The following is a 22,129-nucleotide window of genomic DNA, read 5'->3' as shown; positions in this document are numbered from 1 at the left end:
TAGTATTAGGCCTTGCTGACTGATTTTTATTGAAATCACTGAGATTCTTTTTATTAAGCATTTTTTTCTAGTCATAGAATCATACATATGAATTTTGGAAAATCCAGTCAAGTACAAAGAAGAAAATAACATTTATAATTCCACTGTTCTAATTAATGATTATTAATAATTTTAATATTAATCATAGTAACTATTAATATATAATAACTATTAATAATATATTGCCTTCATATCCTTTGTCTGCAAGTACAATGCATTTTTGCTATAATGCCTGTTACAGTTTGGATCTGAGGGAGTCCCCAAAAGCTCCTGTGCTGATGCAGGAACATTAGTGGCGACATAATTCGATGGTGAGGGCTGTAACCTGATCAGGCCACCCTTCTTACTGAGTGGCAACTGTAGGCATTAAAAAGTATATAATAAGAAAACACCCAGAATAGTTCAACTCCTGGATCTTACTGAGAATTTGAGGTTCTGCCCTTTGAGGTGAGGAATTGCTCCAGTGGATACTCTGGGGGCAAGGAAGTCTTGATTCTTCTGATATCTTTGGATTTGTGGGATCATCTGTGAACTAGACCCCTCAAAATGGTGACTGGCAGAAGTATCCCCTTTTAAGGTGAGGATGGGAGGTCTTTGTGGAGCGTTGATTTCATGGGAGAGTATCACCAGCCTATTATTCTGTTCTTCCCAGAAATATTGCTAAAAAGGGACGTTGGGGTGTTGTTTTCTAAAACTGGTGAAGTTTGTTTTTGACATCAACTTGAAGTTGACTATCTCTGCAAATACTGGAAAAAACCCTCCCGTTTGCCTTTTTTTTTTTTTCCTACTCTCAAGCTAATGCTAATCAAAAACAGTATTTAGTTAACCTCTTGAAACAAGTTAGTCAAGTGTGCCCTGAAGGACTAAACTGATAGATAGGATAAAATTAATTGCTGGAGGCGAATCACTACAATTCATTCTTCCCCTTGGCTTAAGCTGTGTTTTTGAGATTGGAGAGGTACCGGGTTCCACAGCACAAGCCTGGTTCTTCACTAGAACAGAACTTGAGGACTAGATCTTCTAACCATGTATTAGGCAATGCAATTCATGGATAAACTTGAGTTGATCTGTTGCTTCTTTTGAACTTGGTGCACATTTTTATAACCTCAAGAACTTGAGGTTTCTGATCTCTCAGTCATTCAATTTTATACTTATAAAATGGCAGTCACTTTCATGATATCTCTGCGAACCAAAAATACCTTCTCAATATGATTCCTAGGAAATATCTACTGTGTTCCATTACTGAGTTATTTATACCTGTGCTGATGGTGAAATGGGTATTTAAGAAAGTGCTCTGTGCAAAGCAGGTATTTAAAATTTCAGTCTGAAGATGGTTTTTCTTAAAGCTGCGGAATCAGGAGGGCTTTTTAATTTGGTTTCTCATCACCAATGGATGTCTTAGTCCTCAGGATCTTGCTATCATAGATATTTTATTTCTAAGACAGAAAATCAGCTATTCAGTCCTCACATTCTGTAGGTTGGGGTTTTGGGAAGCTTTGAAGGAAGAATTGTTTTAGTCTGGGCCCCAGCTATCCCACCTTGGGAGATGTTAGGCCTAAGTTATAACATTTAGAGCCAAACCCTTCAATAAAAGAAGAGTTGAATATTTGTTAAAAAATTTTAAATGTAATTACTTTTGGTTTCCAGCATATATTTTCTCCTCTATGACACATTTAACCAAAACAATGCATTTTATTTTTTTAAAACCAAAATAATGATTTTTAAGCCTGACCTTCTAATACTGTGGGTTGAGGAAATTCAATCTCTCCTAAGATAAGCATCAGCCATCTGACAATTTCTGAAAATAAAATCTACCATCCATCCAAGTACTAAAAGTATATTTCTAGATGTTACAATGTCTTCCCCTCATTGAAAGCTTTTAGAATTTATTTAAATATAAACTTTCATTGCAAATACACATTTTGAAACATTTGAAAATAAAATCAGGCTGCTTCCTAGTATAGCCATCATGCTATCTAAATTGTTAAAAAATCTACCGAGATGCCAAGGACAGTTTCAACTTGAGATGGCTGATCCAAAGCTCTCAGCCAAGGAGCCCACAAAGTAGAGTGCAGAGCTCAGATTTAAGACCTAAATATGGTCCCCTTCTCGGTTTCTCTTTCCCCTACCTCATCCTTATTTTCTCTCCTTCTCTCCTTTATTTCTATATCATCATTATGTTTCTATAATTGTGATCTGTAACTAGGATGTAACTTTTAAAGTAAATCCTTCCACTGATTTTTAACATTCTCCCTGCCCTGCTTATTTTCTTTTTCTTTTTTTTTTTAAAGAGAGAGAAAGAGAGAGAGAGAGAGAGAGAGAGAGAGAGAGAGAGAGAGAATTTTAATATTTATTTTTTAGTATTTGGCGGACACAACATCTTTGTTTGTATGTGGTGCTGAGGATCGAACCTGGGCCGCATGCATGCCAGGCGAGCGTGCTACCGCTTGAGCCACATCCCCAGCCCTGCTTATTTTCTTCAAGGACTACTACTACTCCCTTGATATATTTGTTATTAAATGATTCTAGAAATCTTAAAAAGGAATTGAAGTTTAAAACAGAATCCATCCCCTATAATAGAAGTAAGCTATGTTTGTGATGTGCACATCACTTTTTTTCTCTGATGGGTTGCATGTCATTTGTCAAATGAGATGTTTTTCATGATAATGTTTCTCATCTGTTCTGATTTATATTCCCATGTGAACCCCACTGAATTTCTATGTCTCTGCAGAATGACTCGGTTGACCAAGTTCTGGTTTTCCCTGTTTTTTATTTGTTCTAGATACATTTCATATTGCTCTTCAGTCGACAAGGGAAATTGCGGCTGCAGAAATGGTACACCACCCTCCCCGACAAAGAAAGGAAAAAGGTCACTCGGGAAATTGTTCAGATTATTCTCTCTCGTGGTCACAGGACAAGCAGTTTTATTGACTGGAAGGAGCTAAAACTTGTTTATAAAAGGTGTGAGTAATTTTATAAGAACTGGATTTCTCATTGTCGCTTTGGTTTGTTCTAATCGTGAACATATTAGGTTACAACACCAATGACGTCATTTCCTGAAGTCTTTGAAGGCTGAGGCTCAGATATTTGTACCTTTAAGCCAACTAGCCAAGAACTCTTATTATTAAAATGACTTCCATGGGCTAGGATGGATTCTAAAGACTAGTACCGTATGTTGATTGTGCATAGATGAATTCAGGAAATATTGGATGAGCTCCTGTCATATTCCTGGCATTCTGACTTATGGCCACAGATACAGACAAGTAACTCTCCTGCCGTCACAGAGTGTACTCCTTGGTTTAGGTAAGATATTTTAGTGAGTAACATGCTATGGAGACAATTCAGGTTCATGTGCTACAGACATGGGGACTTCTGTTTACTGGAGCAGCTTTTTATATACATATTATTCATATTTGTACTTGGATAAACGGAAGACACAGTTCAAGGAATTAATTCCCAGTCACAGTAACTGACTGGTAATTGGTAGAGCCAGAACTCAAATCCGGATTTTTCTGGCTTTAAAGCCAATACTTTTTACTGCATCTGTTTGAAATGGTAAGACTATCCTAGAAAGGAATCTCTATAAATGAGAAAACTGAGCCCTGGGAGGGAGTGATTTTGCCCATGGAGACCAGAAGCTTGATGCCTGAGTAGGACCAGAACATGGCCAACCTGACTGAACCTGCATCCAGCATCACACCGTGGTTTCCAGGAGGAAAGCAAACATTAGAAGTGTCCTTGCAGAGGGTGCTTATGAAACCTAGAAGGAAAAATGGAGGTGACCTCTGCAGACTGATATTTAATGGAGTAAGTTAGCATCAGGTGCTGATCCTTCTGCTGGGTCCACACTCAGAGCTGACAAATTGATGGATGTCTACCGAAAGACTGAAGTGCCTTATGAAGTACCAGGGTGTGAAGCAAGGGCCCCTGAGAGCATGGGTCAGGGCTTTGGATTACCAGGGACCAAAGAATTCTGTCCCCCTGATAATAGCTCTTCAAGGTAAAATTGTGTTGAGAGCCTTTCATGTAATTAACAGAAGTGATGTAATCACCACAATGTTTGTATATATTCTGTTTCATATTTAGGGAGCATATTGGATGTGATGAATAATAATTTCATTCTTGGAAGGGGAGACTCTCTGGAGAAGTGGAGGGGACTGTGTATTTATTGGGAAAAACCATCTTTTGGTTGTTTAACGTCTCATCCTGTTTTGCTTTCTTTTTTTTTTTCAAGGTATGCTAGTTTGTATTTTTGCTGTGCAGTAGAAAATCAAGACAATGAGCTTTTGACACTAGAGATCGTTCACCGTTATGTGGAGTTGCTGGACAAATACTTTGGAAATGTAAGTGTTGCTCTGCTCTGTTAGACTCGGTCTCCATCTCAGTCTCCTGCTTCAGTTCTCTCTCTTATTACACTCCTTCTCTCTCCCAAGTCTGAAATATGAATTGCATTTGTTCCCAGGATAGTACGAGTCCACCTTGGATCGGAACACAGCTTTGCTCCCTACCTGTTATTCTTAGTAAATGAAAGACAAACCTTTCTGGAGGGGGTGGGTCTTTACCTGTTTCACTGAACCAGAACTTAGTCATGGAGGGTCCTTGATGCTCTCTTCCTCATTCCTTACTGGCTTTGATATCTCTCTTCCTTTTGACTTTTTAGCCCTTTTCTGGCTTTTCATCCCATGCTACAAATATTCTTTAATGTTGTTAATATGTAAGGAAAAATAAAACACCAAACAGAAAAAAGCCCAAATCCTTTCTGTTCACGTTGCTGTTCCAGAATCCTTTTGCATGTGCTGCCAAGTAACATACTATACCAATATTATCCTTATTTCATATCATACCCGATCTGCCTGAACCTTCAACCCATTCATTCAACATTAGCATACAGCAGGGGTTCTGTCTTTTTTGCTCCAGAGAGATCACAAAGTCACCATTGAGCTCTCCCTGCTGGTCAACACCAGTGACATTTCCTGAGTCCCCACCTTCCCTCCCCTCTCTGCAGCCCTGGATCCTTCCTCATTGCAATGTGTTCTTTAAGTTCCCTCCTCTTTATTTTGCCATGACAATGATTTCTGCTGGCTCTTGTCCTTTGTATCTTGCCCTCTAAATGCCTTGCTTTCCTTCCTACTCTCCTGGTGTATCTACTGACTCTCTCTCCTGAAATCCTTCACCAGCTGGCTCTTCTTTGCACATCTGGTGATGGGCTTCACTGGGCATCTCACAGTCTAGAACCTACCTGTTCTATCTTGAGGTTGAAATTTATTATGTTCCAGAATTCTCCGGTGCCCAAGGACAGGGTTCTTTTTTTTTTTTTTTTTCTACCCTTTTGTAGAATCTACCTCTGTCTATTCAAATTAGACTACCATCCATCTCTTCCCTTCCACTCTCACTAGCAGAGGTTCACTTGGGATTTCAGTTTTGCCTTCCTTTCTAAACTTCCCATTGGGTCCTTTCTGTTTCTGGGTTGTTCTGTTTCTTTCTTGGCCGTCTTTCTTAGGCATGGCATCCCTTTGCAGTCATTTTTCATTATCTGTCGTGAATAGAATTCAAACCTCCTAGGTTGGCATTTCAGCTTTCAGAACTCAGTCCCTGACCGTTCCTCCAACCTTGTGATGTTCCTACTGCGCATACCTGCCATCGCCAGTCCTTCAGGACATGGCACAGGTCAGAGCACTCCTAACACAAGAGCTGCCTCACCACCAAGTTGCAAGTCACTGAAGTCCTGACTTTGACTTGTTTGTTTTCTTCCATCCATTGTAACCAGCTCTGAGCCAGATTTTAGGCAATCATTTAATCTAGTTCACCATTTCAAGAAACATATCATTGGATTTGGAAAATGTCTTTCTCTCGTAATATTCTCTGCCCTATCCTCTTGCTCACTAAAGACTTTTTTTTTTTTAATCAAGAAAAGTTAGGAGAATTTGTTCCCAGAAGAGTCTTCTGTGTTCCCTGTAATGGAAAAAGCAGTTTTTGCAGAGTTGATCAGGGCTTTATCAGATTTGTTGCAATAGTTTTCTTAAGAATGAGTCCTGGGAGAGGTTCTGAAAGAATTTTCTCTCCTTCCCTTCCCCCACCTTTTCCTCCCTTGTAAATGATGTTTTAGTCCTAAAATGCTGCTTCAAGGATTTTAATTGTGGGACAATATGGAAGTAATAAGACAGCTATGCCATTTTTTCTTTTTCCTTCTCCTGCTTCACCGAGTTTTCATTTTTTTAAAGAGTGATTTGCAGATGTAAAGTAGCGTTTCAAATGTGAGATAATTTAATTTAACACTTTCTTTTATTTCTATGAATTCTAGCATTTTGCTATTTTTCCTTTGAAATAAACTACAGACGTGGCCCTTTGCAAGGGTCTGGAAGAGTTTTCTGAAGTCCAAAATTTCCCATCACCTGTCTTCTCTCCCTTGTTTCTGAACTCTGATTTGACCTGTTCTGTTTTCTTAGATTAAACCAAGTGTGATAATGTGAACTGAGGCTGAGTTTTGATCTCGGTGTATCTAACCAAAATTCAACCAAGTATTTCAGAGCATGTCACATCTCGAGAGAATTTGAATGACCTTCACCAATGTTTTGTCCAGTCAAAGTAGAAGGAAAGTCAGAGTGAATTCCCAGCTCTCTAACATTAATTTTCCAGCCTATTCTGGTATCCTTTAGAAGCTTGATCTTTGTCATGAGCCAAAATGTAATTCACTAAAAAATTCAATGAATCTTTGATTAAGCTAAGAGCAGCTAAGAGCCCTTCAAGGCTCTGTGCCTAGTAGGTGTTCAATTCTTATTAATTAACAGTGATGAGCAAAGTGCCGATTTTCATTGACATCATCTCAGAAATAATATATTTGTCTTTTCCTCTTGTGTTCCCTTTAACCATGCCCTTTTATTATCCAAGGCAAAGCCTTGTCCTCAGCATCTCTTATAACTCAGGCAAATATTATCTCCCAAAGACAGAGAAATCAAAATCTCTGGTTACTAATTTAAGTTATGTATTTTTTAGCACTTTTCAATTCCAAGGAGATTTACAAGGATTAACTAGTTAATCTTTCGATCTTCAGTAAGTAGCATTAACCCCAATTTATAGAGGCTAAGAAGAAATGCCTTAGAGTCTCACAGTAGATAAGCGTCTGAGGATTTAGATACCTACCAAACTTTCCATTACAGATTGTGGTGTGAAGTTTTACTGATGCACTCAGAGTACCCAGATGTGGCCATCCCAGCAAGTTTTTGAACTTCATGTAGGGACCACTATGCATCCTGCCGAGTCCTGTTGTCAGCTTGTACTAACTCACCCATGATTTAAGACCCATCATCTATCTCCATTTTACAGATGAGAAAAATGGCATTCAGAAAGGTTAATAGAAGTATTTGCTTTGCTAGCCTCATGGAGCTGCTCGCTATGAGGGTCAAAGAGAAAGTAAAGAGCAAAACTTTATAAACTCTAAATTGCCGTATAGTCATATGTTGTATTATAACTTTTTATTTTATAGATAGCTTTATAGTATTTATGTAGTTTCTTATTGTCTGAAGCATTTTCTGCATGCAGTTTGAATTTTTTTGTATTGATGTTGGAACAAAATTCAGTTAAGGGCAGGTGCTTTTAGACTCTACTCAAAAGAATTTAGTTGGTGAAATGCCAGAAATAACTTCACTGCAGCAGGGCTTCTGCCAAAAGAAAAGACCCACAAGCCGTGTTATAGTAAAACACAAGAAGGAAGTCAAGATTCTGCTGTTGTCAACTTTATTCTTGATGCTATAGATAACATAAGGAAAAAATGAGTAAAGAGGTTCATGTTATATTAACATGGTGCAGGAAGCCACAGGTGTTCACATAATTAGGTAGAGTGGAGTCTTGTAAGCATTGAGGCAGAATCTTGAGGAATTTAGAAGTATTTGAGTAATGAAGCAATAACTGAAGAAACTTGAATTTTGCATAAGGTTCTCCAAGGATGTTATCTCTTATTCTCAGTTGGAGTTATTCTCAAAGATTAACCAGAGAATAGCATTTTGAAGTTGCTGTATATGAAATATTTGCTCATTATCAGAATTCTCCATAATGACAATGAACTTGTTTATTCATTTCTCTTAATGATCTAGAGGTAGTAACTGTATATCAAAGTATGTATGTTTTTATGTAACTGGATCTGCATACCACCTTACCTTATTCTTATCCCTTAAAACTAGGTGCAGTAAATTTGTTGCCCCATGGCTACTGGAGGAGACCCCACAGGCCTGGGGATAGGTGCTGCTCTCAGAGTGGGGTGTCACAAATTCCTAGAGAACTTGCATTAGTATCTGTTGGGTACACTTGCTAGACTCTGATTGCTGGTTTGTCCTGATGAGGCTCCTGTCTATCTTGGATTCCTGATGTACATCCACCTTGCACCCTAAGGCTCCTCTGCTATCGCTCCTGTAACTCCCGACTTCTGCCTCTTCTGACCTCTGGTAACTGCTTACTTCTCGTACCCTCTTTCCTATGTGTGGATGTCTAATCTACTGTGATTTCTTTTTGTTTAGTTATATTGCTGAAAATTACAAAGTAATACACATTTTTCATATCCTTCAAGACATATATAATTTTTATTCTTAGATAAATGGGATTGCATTATGCATGTGACTCTGCAACTTTTTTTTGTTGTTGTTCCTTACAAGTCTATCTTGAAGCTCTTTTCATATCTATCCCTAGAAATCTCCTTCTTCCCAATACCTATATAGAATTCTCATGCCCCTGTGGGTATATACATATTTTATTTTAACAACTTCCTATGGATAGAATTTAAGTTGTTTCAAATTATCATTAAAAATGATACTATAGGAAAGGCAGCAGAACACATCAGACACTAGTATGGCAATATGTAAAAAAGTGGATGTGTAACCGATGTGATTCTGCAATCTGTATACAGGGTAAAAATAGGAGTTCATAACCCACTTGAATCAAATGTGTGAAATATGATATGTCAAGAACTATGTAAAGTTTTGAACAACTAATAATAAAAAAAATGATACTACCATAATCTTTGTTGTTCATTATATTTGGTACACTGGTTTGAGTATAATATGAGAAATTCTTTGTGGAAGTTTTACAATGTTTACGATTGATAGATACTACAATTTGACCCTCTGAAATAGTCTATAAAATCTATAAATTCTACTCACAGTGGATGCAAAAACCTATATATCCATACATTAGCAGCAGTGAATGTTATTTTAATTTACATTTGCATTTCTCTGATTGTTAGTGAGCTACAGGCCGCATTAAATGTGTGCTGGTATTTTCCCTTTCTTGCTTTGTCTGAACTGTTTCTTAAACAGTCTTTACTTTTTAAATTTTTTTTTTCCAATTGTGATACTAATCTTAGATATTTGCAAGGATTCTTTTTGTATCATGGACACTATCTCCTTCCCCTTCCCCATCATCATTTATGTTGCAGATCTCCTCCCTGGTGTGTGCTGCAATTCTCCCTTGTTTATAGTGGTGCATGGTGCACACTATTTTCTGATCTGTCTAGATTTTCACTTGAAAAACTTCATTCCACTCTCATTCAAATTCTTACAATGAGAAGTAAAACAAAGAGTTCATAAACTGTGGACATACCCTTTTATCATGCCATTTTCTCCCTGATGGGGGATCTCAAGAGGGAAACCTATTGGTCTGGGAAGTGATAGGGTGATGTTTTAGTGGACAGATTTTAATTTTGGAATGTTTATGTGGGCACACATATACACACATAAAGAGAGACTCTTGAGGGAGGAAGGGATAAATACAGATAATCTATTTTCCTCTCTATTTGCTTATTGTTGATGAATGCTGTTTTCTAATGAATGAGGAGATTGTAACCTTTGCTGATGAGTTAGATGAGTTTTTCTGAGCTGGCCATCCATTACAGTGGCATTCTATCCATTTGTTCATATGCTTCTAGATTCAATTCTGTCAACATAAACCAGTTCTGTGTTGTAAGTTTATTGACCTGAATTCTAAATATATGGAGCAATTTGCTAAAATATTGACACCCATTTTATATAAAGTTATAGCATTTGGTGGAATCAGAGAATTGTTTATCTGGGGAGTCATTAATCCCTGGTGTGATAAAAACAAGGCTGTATGATAGCCAACTCATTCACTTACTCTAGATTCATTGCATTCCAAAATTATTGTGCTCCACTATGTGCCAGATTCTAGGGACATAAAGGTGACTGAAACAGGGTCTCTGCCTTACGGACAGTAGGTTAGAACACACCAGTGCCCAGATGTGAGAACGGAGGGGAAGCCATGTGGAATCTGAATGGGAAGAGGATATGGGGAAATCATTGCATCTGAGACTTTTCAGTTTGGCTTTGAAATATGAGCTTGGTTTTGCCAGCAGCAAGATAAAAGAAAGGGCATTTGGGGGCTGGGGTTGTGGCTCAGAGGCAGAGAGCTCACCTACCATGCTTGAGGTACCGGGTTCGATCCTCAGCACCCACATAAAAATAAAATAAAGATGTTGTGTTCACCTACAACCAAAAAATAAATATTTAAAAAAAAAGAAAGGGCATTTGGTGGAACATTCTAGGAATTGCTGGAATGTGCCAGGGCGAAGGCATGAAAGAACATGGCAAGTTTGTGGTACCTGTGGCTGTAGCTCAGGAGAAGCATCGGCACAGGAGAGCAGAGAGCAGGGCCTGGATGGATAGTCAGATCCCTGTGTGCTCGTAAGGAACTGAACTTGGTCCTGAACATGACCTCATGCCAGAGAGGTACAAGATCAGTGTTTTAGCAGTGTGAGTGATGGATGGTTCTGAGCAGGCACAGACACCACCTGGAAGCTCATCGCAATGGGCCCAGTGAGGGGTGTTGTAGGTCTGAGCAGCTGTGAAGTGGAGCAGGGTGTGGGGGGGATTGTGGGAGGAGAGAGGGAAGGATAGGGATTATTTAGATGGTAGAGTCAATAGGAATTGGTTACTAAAGGGGAGGGCAAGCCCAAGGGATGGAAAGGAATGAGGGGAGGGTAAAATGAACTGAACTCTAGAAGGGGTTAGATTGAGCAATTAGGAAGAGTTCAGATCGATGTGTGGCATGGCGATCTGGATGGAGGAATATCCAGGTAGAAATGTCTACCCTGATGCCCCAGATGGAGATCAGGCTGGACATCAGAGTGTGTTGAGCCACCTGGATGCTGGACAGAGCTCTGAGAGCCCATGAGATCGTTTGGGCGAATGTGAATATTGCAAAGAGAAGAGCTGTGTTGAGGAACAGAATATTTAAGGAGAAGATAGATGGCCAGAATCTAGGCAGTGTGTGGCAGAGATGTCATCTGTTCTGATGATTGATAGGTCCCAAGTACTCATAAATATTTCTTAATTGGGGAGGAGGAGACAAATCATCTGAGGAACCTGAGAAAGAATCATCAGAGATAGAGGTGGACAGGCATTAATGAGCGTGCCAAGGTCAGGGGAGCAAAGGAGAGGAGGTTCAGGAGGCAGATTGGTGAAATATATCAGATGCTCCTGAGTGAGGTCAGTGTGGTGGAGGACTGGAGACTTTGAATGAGCCAACAAAAGAGGGCAGCTCCAGGTGGGTGGGTGTACTATGGGTACAAAGAGAAGGTCAGGTGTCAAAGTCTTTGGAATAAGGCGGAAAACCCACAAGGATAGTGCTTGAGCTGCTGTCTGGTGGAAGCCTAGGAAATGAGCCCTATTTGGATTATGACAGTAGCCTTGACACTTTCTATACTTACACCCTGAGATCTATCAGACTCTGCATTAGTCTGTGACAGTGGTTCTTAATGTGAAGTCCGGCTGGCCAGAAGCATTCTCTAGGAATCTGTTAGGGTGGCACTCTGGCCCTGACCCAGAAACCCTGGGGATGGGGCTTCTGGGAGAGGTTGATACACTCTAAATTTTAAAAAAACATTGTTTTGTGGGCTAATTTTGAGAAAAATTAGCATTTTTGAGCTAATTTGCAGAGTGAGCTTTTAAAGCTAGGAGAAAGTCCTAAAGCCAAGATTTTCAGACCAAAGGGTAGGAGAAATGAAATTCTGCCCTTGTGCCTGAAACGCAGCCAGGGTTCAATTATTTGCTGCAGGTGGGTAGAGGAGCTGAGTAGCCTCCTTCTTCCACTGAGTCTCAAATTTCTTGTTGCAGCATAAAATATTATTTTCTAAGGACAAGGTCTGCTTTAATAGAATGTGGTTTTACTTTTATTAAGGGCCTGGGATTCCTTAGTTCTATTTTTCTGCTTAAAATACCATCTGATCCTTCTGTCTTTGGGGTGTGCATGGGTGCAGCTGTGGGAAAGCTGGGGATGCTGGGGAGGGTCTCCACTGCTGCTGCCGCCACTTTATCAAAACATTTGTTTTTGTCCTACCAGGTCTGCGAGCTGGATATTATCTTTAATTTTGAAAAGGCATATTTTATCCTTGATGAATTTATAATAGGTGGAGAAATTCAGGAAACATCCAAGAAAACTGCTGTAAAAGCTATTGAAGACTCTGATATGTTACAAGAGGTCAGTACAATTTTCCGTGCCATAGGAAAAGATGATGATGATGGTGGTGGTGACGATACCGTTAATAAGATCACAGGGTAGCCCTGTAATCCCAGCTACTCAGGAGACTAAAACAAGAGAATTGCAAGTTCAAGGCCAGCCTGGGCAATTTAGTGACACCCCATCTCAAAAAATAAAATGGGAATGTGGTCAAACATGACCCCAGGTTCAAAAAAATATTATATTAACCACCATTCTGTTGGTACTTTGTGCTGAGGATAGTTTCTAAGCAATTCACATGTACTAGCTTATTTCTTTCAGTAACTCTAAGAAGTAGCTATTATTGTTACTCCATTTTACAGATGAGTAAATAGAGGCATCAGAAGATTAATGACCTGCTCAGGTTTACACAGTTAATAAATGGGCAATACAGATTTGAACCCAAGCAGATGGGTCCTGTTTGGATGAACATTTTAGTGTTAGGATATCTCACTATCAAAAAGGTATCAAGTTCTTGGTGTTATCCTTTGAAAAAATAATGTTATGAGATGCATAAAAAGACTTTCACTGAAATATCTGTGCTGCCTGAGAAAGGAGAATAGCAGTACATAGTTATTTCATTTGCCAGGAATATTAGGGCTTTGTTATTGAACATGGCATTTATCATTTTAATTAAAATTTCTTACACCTCCTGGAAAGGCCAAACGTGTGCTCCTGTTTGCATAAATAAATTGGAAGCACTGTGGATGCTTGCTGAGATATAAATGGGCTCTGAAGAATCCATTTGGTACTGCTCCTGACTCTCTGTGATTCTTATATTGTGGGATTTTTCTTTTAGTAGCAGCCCAGATTTGCATCATATCTAATGGGGAACTTAGCCTATGCTACCTCCTTCAGTCCTCCCATGGACACTGTGATAAAGAGCAGTTAGATCCACTGACCTCTGCTCTCCAAAACCAGATGATTTGATCAGCCCGGCTCAGGCATGTGCCTGGGGGGGTTGGGTTCCATCCCAGCTTGGCCAAGGCTAGGTCCTTCTCCCAGAGTGTCAGTCGGGTCTTTGCATCTTTGTTTTCATAACAGCCGGTCAAGAGGATCCAGAGCATCCTTAAGTACCTTCTTAAAATTGGCATTAAAGCCATTCTTTCTGCTCTTTGGAAATAAGAGGCTGATTAAGTTAACAACATTAGGAATGATTTCCCTGCATGTTTGGTACTCCTTTGAGTTGATTTCTTGCTCCTGCTCATGGAGAGCATCGGTCTCTAGGGGAGTGGACCTGAAAAAGGAGACCTATTTGAGTGAGCACCCAAAAGCAGCTCCGTGTGCCTCCATGTGAGGCCATGCGTTTATTACTAGAGGTGTTCTCACCTTAAAAATGCATTTCAATTCTCTGAGGTTTACTTGGCTCTCTCCAAAATTCCACTGGAAGGGGATTTTTACAAGGTACTAGAGAAATCTGTGGTTTGGAAATCCCATGGAATCCCATATTTTGTAAAATATGCTGGAGGAGGAGTAGAGAGGGTGAGAGGGAGAGGTTATTTAAAATGCTGTCCTTAGGGTACCTAACGTGGAATCTCTATACAGGAGGAAAAGACTCCTCACAGGGTCTTTGGTGCTTCAGTAATTAAAGCTTCCTGAATTGGGGCCAAGACATACCTGGATTATTTTGAAATTTCCCCTTTCTGTAGGAAAGAGAGTATTAGAGATTGTAGTGAATGTGGTGTTTCTAGTTTCATCTAAATATGAAAAGCAGGTATTTTACGAGTAAATTCTTTCACTTTAAGGGACATGATAGTTCAAGTCCCTGGTGATTGAGTGGACAAACTTGATGGGTGGGTCTCAGGGACCTGCATTTAACCCTATGTTCCCCAGCAAGTAGCAATGTCATGCTGCCCTTAAATAGCTCTGATTGAATAAATAGCACCCACCAATAGAGAAAGTGTCACTAGTGTCTTTTTGGGCTCTGGTACTCCCTTCAGTGAAGTTCATGGGCACTTTGGTGAGCTTGCTGAAAATTAACTTTATCTATCTTTCCTGATTCACAAAGTTTAGAATGAGTAGGAGAAAATAATTGCATAAAGGCAAAAAAGAAAAAAAAAAAGTGCTTTCTTGATTCCCTGTCCTTTGGACCTAAGCAAATGTTTGTTGTTACTGTAGGCTAGGAAAGGTCTTCATGACATTGATTTTACTTTAAGAACACAGTACCTTCTCCAAGTAGGTCTGGAGTCTTTTCCCCAATCTACTTAATAAAAGTTTTTTAGGATAAAAATAAATAAATAAAAGCTGTCTTTACTCATTTAATAAGACCTCATGGTCTCAGAGTCTCAAAACTCTGGATGCTCCAGGCTTATTCTGAGTGTACCAGGGCTAGATGTTGACAATAAGGAAAGTCAAAATTCAATTGGTTGAGGATGATTTATTTGGGAGGGAGTAACAAGGTGGATAGGGGATGACATAAAGTTGTTAGAAACAAAGGAAATTCCAACTAAGAGATAACTACCCACAGGGATTGCAATTCCTAGGATTACCAGTAGGGGCAGTCATCAGCAGATGTCTTACACAAAGAGATAACATAAAGAAGGGAAAGTCAAATGGTACCTGAAAGCTCAAGCCACAGGATGCCTCATGTGCATGTGTGGATGTAGGAGCAACCTGCTCAGTGTGCCCTGTGCCCCTACACTGTCACCATTCTTAGCACATTAACAGCTAAGCCAAACCAGAGTGCAGTAGGCATAGCATGTACAGTACAGAATGCACAAGATGCACACCACAGTGCTAGACAGAGCCAGAAGATGTCCCAAGGTAACACTCCAGCCCTCTTCTTGCAAAGGTAAGGGCACACCTCTTTAGGGATGTGTCTGTCTTAAAAGTCTGTTCCAAACCTTTCAAGTGGCAAACTCAAGAAAATACCACCTCTGAGGTTACTGGTTCATGTAGATTGAGTGACAGCTGGGCTCAGGCAAGGCAGTCAGCACAGCAGTCAGCAGCCTGTGTCATCTGGTAGTGTGAGCAGTGCTGATAGCTAGAGGCCAGTGAGCCCCGAAGCCAGTGAGGTGTCTACTTCAGGGCCTTTGACTGACTCAGGCTTCTTCAAGACTGCAGAAAGGAACTATGTACTCATATTGTCATGCATTTTAGTCAAATTTGCAAAAGGAAGGTATTTTATATAGCCCTACAGTGAATCTAAGATATGTTAGAAGAGCATTGGCCATTAATCAATGAGAATAGCATGCTATTCTGGATTTTGTTATATTTGCCATCTTTTAAATATTAATAACCTCTCATCATTTCAAGTAAACTTTATACTTAATTTTATATTTGTAATTTTGTGTTCCTTTCAAAGGGTATGAATTCCATGTTTCATAAAACTGTCATGGTCTGTTAGCTGGCATGATACCCCAGCTAAGTTAAAAGACATGGGTGACATCTTTAGGAGGAGATACAGGACAGAAGCCTTAAGGATATGGGCCTCTATTGGCCAATGCTTTTTAGGAGGCCTAAGAGCTTTTGAAGAAAGTGTGGGTGATTTAGTAGCAGTATTTTCAGCAGAAGAGCACTGAATTCTAGAAGGCAGATAGAAGCAGTTAGAAAAGCTGATTTCTAACTACGGTCTCCCCCTGGTGATCTTGGTTGGCTATGACCTTGGTCTATTTGGCTCATGCTGTCAGTGTCTCTCCTGGCAGGTTCGAATGAGTCACAGACGCTGAGGTCTGAACTTAAGAACAAGTGAGGAAGGGGTTGCTCATAGAACTGCTGGCAACTCAGCACAGAAGAGGCAGGGTATTGCCCAGGAAAGACTTGCTGTCCTTCTGAGCTCTCTTATTGATTCAACCAGGGGCTATGGTGTTTCTCAAACAACATATGGTATTTGTGGTAGGAGGGAGGGCGATGGAAAGTCAACCCATCTTGTACAGTATAGTACTTGCAACATTACTGTACCTATGATTGTGAATCTCTTTAAACACTTTTTTATAAAAAAAATGCTGGAAAAGAAATATGGAGCTGTCTCTTATTGGCAAACTTGGTAACTGATGAGTAGGATGAAAAACCATGATATGTATACTTAGGAGGAAAGTCTTTCAAAACCCATGGCCACCGTTCTGCAGAATCATGATGTATGTATCATTTATGTCTTGGCAGTAAGTGTGCCAAGGATGTTCTGCACAGTGTAGGGAGCAGGACATGTGCTCTGCAAGTGCCCTTCAGGCCTCCCTAGACACATTCCTGGATGCGGTCCTCATGATTCTTTAGCAGACACATTCACCTTGAGTCAACAGTGCTTCTTGGCAGGTGTGGTTTCTGCTTTTCTCTTAGCAGACACTCATCGGATGATCAAGCTTAGCTTTTCCAGCCATATGGTCATGTGTACAAGTGATGCTTAAACTTCAAACCACCTTTCTCTATCAGAATGCAAAGATTTATGTCCATAAATGCTTTTGAAAACTTTGTTCAATAATGGCAAAAAATATCCAAAAGAATGAAAAAGATTTTATTGTTTGCTACAGAATGCAGCTTAAAGGGAAAATTGTTCTAATTCATTGTTCTCTTTCAGACAATGGAAGAATACATGAACAAACCTACATTTTAACTGTACATCTACTTGAAGACTCCGAGTGCTATGAATTATAAATTTACAAACAAGTAATGCCTTACAGTCAGTCTTGACAAAGCCTCTGGCACCATGCCAAAAATAACTTAAAGGGATTCTTTGTTAACTAGCACGAATTGAAGTCATTTAACATGATATATTTATAATTGCTACACATCTGTATTATACTATACATGAGTACTTTTTGTGTGCCTGGTTTCTTGAAACGACTGTTGAATAACCCAACGGATGAATAGTTGTTTGCAATGTTTTAAATCCATGTGATATTTTAAAGCTAATTTTGAAAGAAATGATTGCAATATATTTGCATTGCATTTGACCTCCTACTGACAGGTTGAAAACTGTATTGTTGATAACCTGTGATTCTGAAAGTAAAGTATATATTATTAATGTCTTTCCTAAATATTTAATTTTTAAAAGTATATATTAATTCAAACTTATGTTAATAGTTGAGTTCATACCTAATGCTGGATATTTTTCAAATACTTAATAATACTGTAATTTCAGACCAGATACAATGTATCTTATTTTAATGTTCTGAATTCATTTATTTTTTGAGCATTGGAATTAGAGACGATAACCAAAGAAAGTATAGAACTTAACAAGTGTTTTTGAGGCTTTAGGAGCTGCTACCTAGGCTGAGGTTTTAATTTTACCTTTTAATTGAATATAAGGGACATTCCAGTAAGGTTATGTTTTCTACAAACTCTATATATTTATTAAGATTTGTAGAGATCCAGAGATCTAGTGTCTATGACATTCTTTATTATAAAAATAGTATATTAGGGATTAATAACAATGCAATAATTATTGCTACTACTATCTTAAAAATCTCTTATGTTAAAAGCACTCTTAGTTGCTTGAGAGGTTTTATTTCAAATATTTTTAATGTAAATTTAATATATTTTAAGTCATTGCTTACTAAGCTTACTAAGGGCATTTATTAGCTATCATTGCAGTCTAAATGGTGGATGATTTTCCTCCTCCCCTCCCCAAATTTTCTGCTTGTCATTACTGTAAATATGTTACCTTAATGCTTCCTGGAATGAAAATTCTACATGACTAGGTACTAAATATGATCTGAGCTGGGCCTGGTGGCACATGCCTTAATCCCAGTGGCTCAATTAAGTTGAGGCAGGAGGATTGTGAGTTCAAAGCCAGCCTCAGCAATTTAGAAAGGACCTAAGTAATGCATCGAGACCCTATCTCTAAATAAAACATAAAAAAGGGCTGGGGATATGGCTCAGTGGTTAAGTGCCCCTGGGTTTAGTCCTCGTTTCCAAACAAAACAAAACAAAACACAAAAATGTGATCCGACACATATGGGGAAATAGCTTGCACTGTTCTGTCTTGGCGCCTTTCTTTGAAATCTTACCTGTACATTTTCAATGGGAGTCTTGAGGGCTGGTATCGCTCATAGTGGAGCTGTCAGTGCCTCCTAGTGCTTTTCTTAAGGCAAGCCAGCAGATTCCATATGGTACCCCCTCATAGAACATGATGGAAATACGTCCTCTGTGGGTCATCTCAGGAGAGTGCTTCAGGGAAAAAGGCAAGATGGGAGTACAAGAACAGAGGGCTAACTTGACCAATTCCCCAATATAACCATTATTTAAAGGAAATAATTCAGATGAGTATATGGAATAATCACTGGGTTTTTAACTATTTCCTCAAATTAATAATATGATTGCAATTATGGCACCAGACTGAAGTTTATCATTTTTTATCACCGTGTTTACTGTTTCTTTAGTTCTTTAACTTTCTTTTTTTTGGTAAATATGGTAAAACTCTGTTTTTCAAGACAATTTTATAAAAGATTTTGTACTTTCATGTAAATATATCACAGTTTTTCTGGTTCCTTTCCATTATTTTTGGATGAAGGTATTTTTTGAACCTCATTAAATGTACTAAATATGTTCTGGATAATTCCATATTAGAGACTGTCTAGCTATGCATAGATATTCTCAGACTTCCTGTCACATACAGAAAATGATTATGTCTTGGTGGCACACTGGGGTAAGTTTGAGGAATTTGGGGGGCATCTTTTATGGGTTTTGGTGAAAATAGCCATTACGTTTTCTTTATATTGTATAATTATAACAAGGGTACCAAGTGCAAGGAATGACAATAAATATTCAGCTTGTATAATGCTTCCAAATAAAATATTTTAAAAAATTTTAATGAGAAACTTGAATGTGTTGTTATGAATATATTTTTTGACCAGATTTTTAATGCTTGAAATTGCCACCCCTAATTTTTGGCCCCAAGTCCCTATCATTTTCTTGCTACTTTCCATGAAGAAGAAACTTCCCAAGTAGGGACAGCAACTTGTTCCTACTGACTTCTTGGTCACTATTCCTGTGCATTTCGATAATCTGATTTTTTAAACCTACATTTAATGGTGCAGTCATTGTTTAAATTTAGAGCCTAACTTTTCTTAATCTCTCTCTATATGCTTTTCTGCTGTTTCTCAAGGGAAACAGGTGGACCTTAGTATACTTGCAAGGATGCTTTGAGCCATAATGCTAAGCATCCTATTTGTATTCAGCTAGAGCATCACAATGGGGATCACTAGGACCTGGGGTCTGCATGCTGGTCCTGGCTGCCCCTGATAAACCTCATGGGCTTGCTCTTTAGAATGGGTGGAACATCAGAGTCAGGTGGGATTGTGAGGTAAGCTAGTTCACACCTCTCATTGTACAGAAGAGGAAAGGAAATCAGGACTTTAACATTTATTCTTTGATCAGGTCCCAGTGCTAAACATTTGTTTAATAAAACTTTGACTGTTCAAAGGTATTACCCATGAAAGTATTTGATGAGTCTGTTTTCTTGGTATAAAGTACAAGCTAATAATATTTGAGGCATGTTTTTCGCCCTTTTAAATGATGCAGGTGAAGTGTGTTGGGAACACTTGAGATGATTGATTATATTATAGGGGTAAAGAAAAGAGTTGCTCCTGGAATACAGGCAAAAGGTGAATGACCAAGTTTGTGTTGCTGACTTGTGCAGGTGGGATTTGTGTCACCTTTTAGAGGGAGGAGAAATCAGAGAAAGAATACATATTCTGCTAGTGTTGAATAATAGTCTGGAAAAACTACTGAGCTCTGTGACTACTTCCAACATTTAGCTAAAGCTTATCATGTCACCCTTGGTTGTATCTAACCATGAGAAAAGAGCTTCACGTTTGGCTATGGGCTGAGGAAGAAACAGCAAGCACTGGATGAAAATAACACTGAAAAATAGGCAGAGACTGGAGGGTTATTTACCAAGTCACTTTCTGTTTCCCCCTGGGCATAGACCTATGCTTTATTTCTCAGCCTCTTTTGAAGTTGAGTTTATAAATGACAGAATTATGACCCGTGGAATGTGGGTCAAAGTAATATGAGCCCCATTGCAGGTCTGGCTCATGAATGTGGCCCTCCATTCTCTGACTTTCCCTGTACACAGCTCAAGGAAAAGACTCCAGGATCCAGAAAGGCAGAGCCGTGAGATGGAGGAAACCCAAATCGAAGCTGTCAGGAAAGGCAGCCATCTAGGCCAGCCAGGTGGCATGATGTGTGTGGTAGAAACGGACTTGTGTTGTGTGAAGCCACTGAACTCCTGGGTGTTGGCCACAGTCTTGAGCCCACCCCCACCTAATGCATGAAGCAAGTGGATAATAAACAGAGACGGCTACTAAGAAGACACACCCAAACAGAGAAGCGGAAGTATGATGTTGTCATTCATATGTCACATAAGTTTTCATAAATAGAACGTGGGTCCCACAGGCCACCCTAATATTGCATACAATTTTACTTTCTCACTGTGTAAAAAATTATGTGATCTTATAAAAATTAGATCTAGTTTCTTCTGAAACTTGTAAGAGCTGGCAGCGTTGGGCCTGCTTTTCTGCATGGAGTTGCAGAGTCTGCTCCTATTACTCTACCTACCTACCCATCACTCTAGCCTAACCCTGGAACATTTGCATTTGATATCCTGCTTCTGTAGCTGCTTTTGCAGCCCTTTACTCTGCCTTTTAAAAAAAATCAATCAATCTATCTATCTATCATCTATCTATCTATCTCACTGGGGATGAAACCCAGGGATGTCTTACCACTAAGCCACATCCCTATCCCTTAATTTTTGGGGGGTGGGGGTGGGGGTGGGGAGATTACAGAATCTTGCCAAGTTGCCCAGGCTGACTTGATTAGAGCTCCTCCTGCCTCAGCCTCCCAGGTCGCTGAGTTTACAGGCCTGTGCTACCATGCTTGGCTGTGTCTGCTTTGGGGAATACTTTGATCTGACTACTTCTGAACTTGTAAGTCACCTAATCCACCCTCCTTCACACTTCTTCCAGTTTGATATGTTACTTTCTCCTTGGCTCTTTCTTGTTCAATTTATTCCTTTTACCTCAAATGCCATTAGCTCCATCTTGTAGAGCCAGTTTCTTAAATACTCAAGTGTCACTTTCTTCAGGAATCCCCTCTTGTCTCATCCTTTCTTTCTACTCTCTTTGCATAATATTGGTGTCTCCCAGGGTAACTGTGGCTCCAGATATGAAATGATAGATATTTAAATATGTGTCTTACCTCTTGCTGACATAAAAAATTCGGGGTGTGTGTGAGACAGAGAGGGAGTCTTTTCAGATTTCCTAAGTGGCCTATTGATGTCCTAAACACACACCATTCCTAATAGGTATCAGATTGAAAACCTCTCCTTTAAACCATGTGGTTTTCTTAATACTCCTGGGCTAGAACCACAAGAAGTTCACGAAGCCAGCAAGCAGTCTGTTCGTTTCCAGGGAACATCACCAGAAAGTTTATTTTGGGCCAAGAAGGACTGTATTATCTCTTATATTGTCTTGAGTTCATAAAGAACATTAAAGCATTGCACTTCTGAAGCATGATAAAATTTCAAAAGTTCAGGTGACAGATGATACTCTATTGTTCAAGATTTTTTTCTATTTTGTCTATAGCTGGGTCCCAACCATTCATATCAGTGCCTTTCACACAGTAAGACACCAATAAGAGTTATAATGAAAGTTGA

General features: G+C 39.2%; 1 protein-coding gene across 1 annotated transcript in view; it reads left to right on the top strand.

The window, feature by feature from the left end:
* AP1S3 (adaptor related protein complex 1 subunit sigma 3) overlaps positions 1-19,231 on the top strand; it is a 54,013-nt gene extending 34,782 nt beyond the window's left edge. The window contains exons 2-5 of the mRNA XM_081262026.1: positions 2,822-3,000; positions 4,274-4,382; positions 12,382-12,519; positions 17,051-19,231. Of these exons, the coding sequence (XP_081118152.1) occupies positions 2,822-3,000; positions 4,274-4,382; positions 12,382-12,519; positions 17,051-17,086 (462 nt within the window). The 3' untranslated portion in view covers positions 17,087-19,231. The remainder of the gene's footprint in view (positions 1-2,821; positions 3,001-4,273; positions 4,383-12,381; positions 12,520-17,050) is intronic.
* Positions 19,232-22,129: the final 2,898 nt, after the last annotated feature.

The sequence above is a fragment of the Spermophilus citellus genome (assembly GCF_964194105.1).
Source record: "Spermophilus citellus genome assembly, chromosome: 11".
Classification (NCBI taxonomy): Eukaryota; Metazoa; Chordata; class Mammalia; order Rodentia; family Sciuridae; genus Spermophilus; species Spermophilus citellus.
The sequence above is the reverse complement of the archived record's forward strand: the minus strand, read 5'-3'. Positions and strand labels throughout refer to the sequence as shown.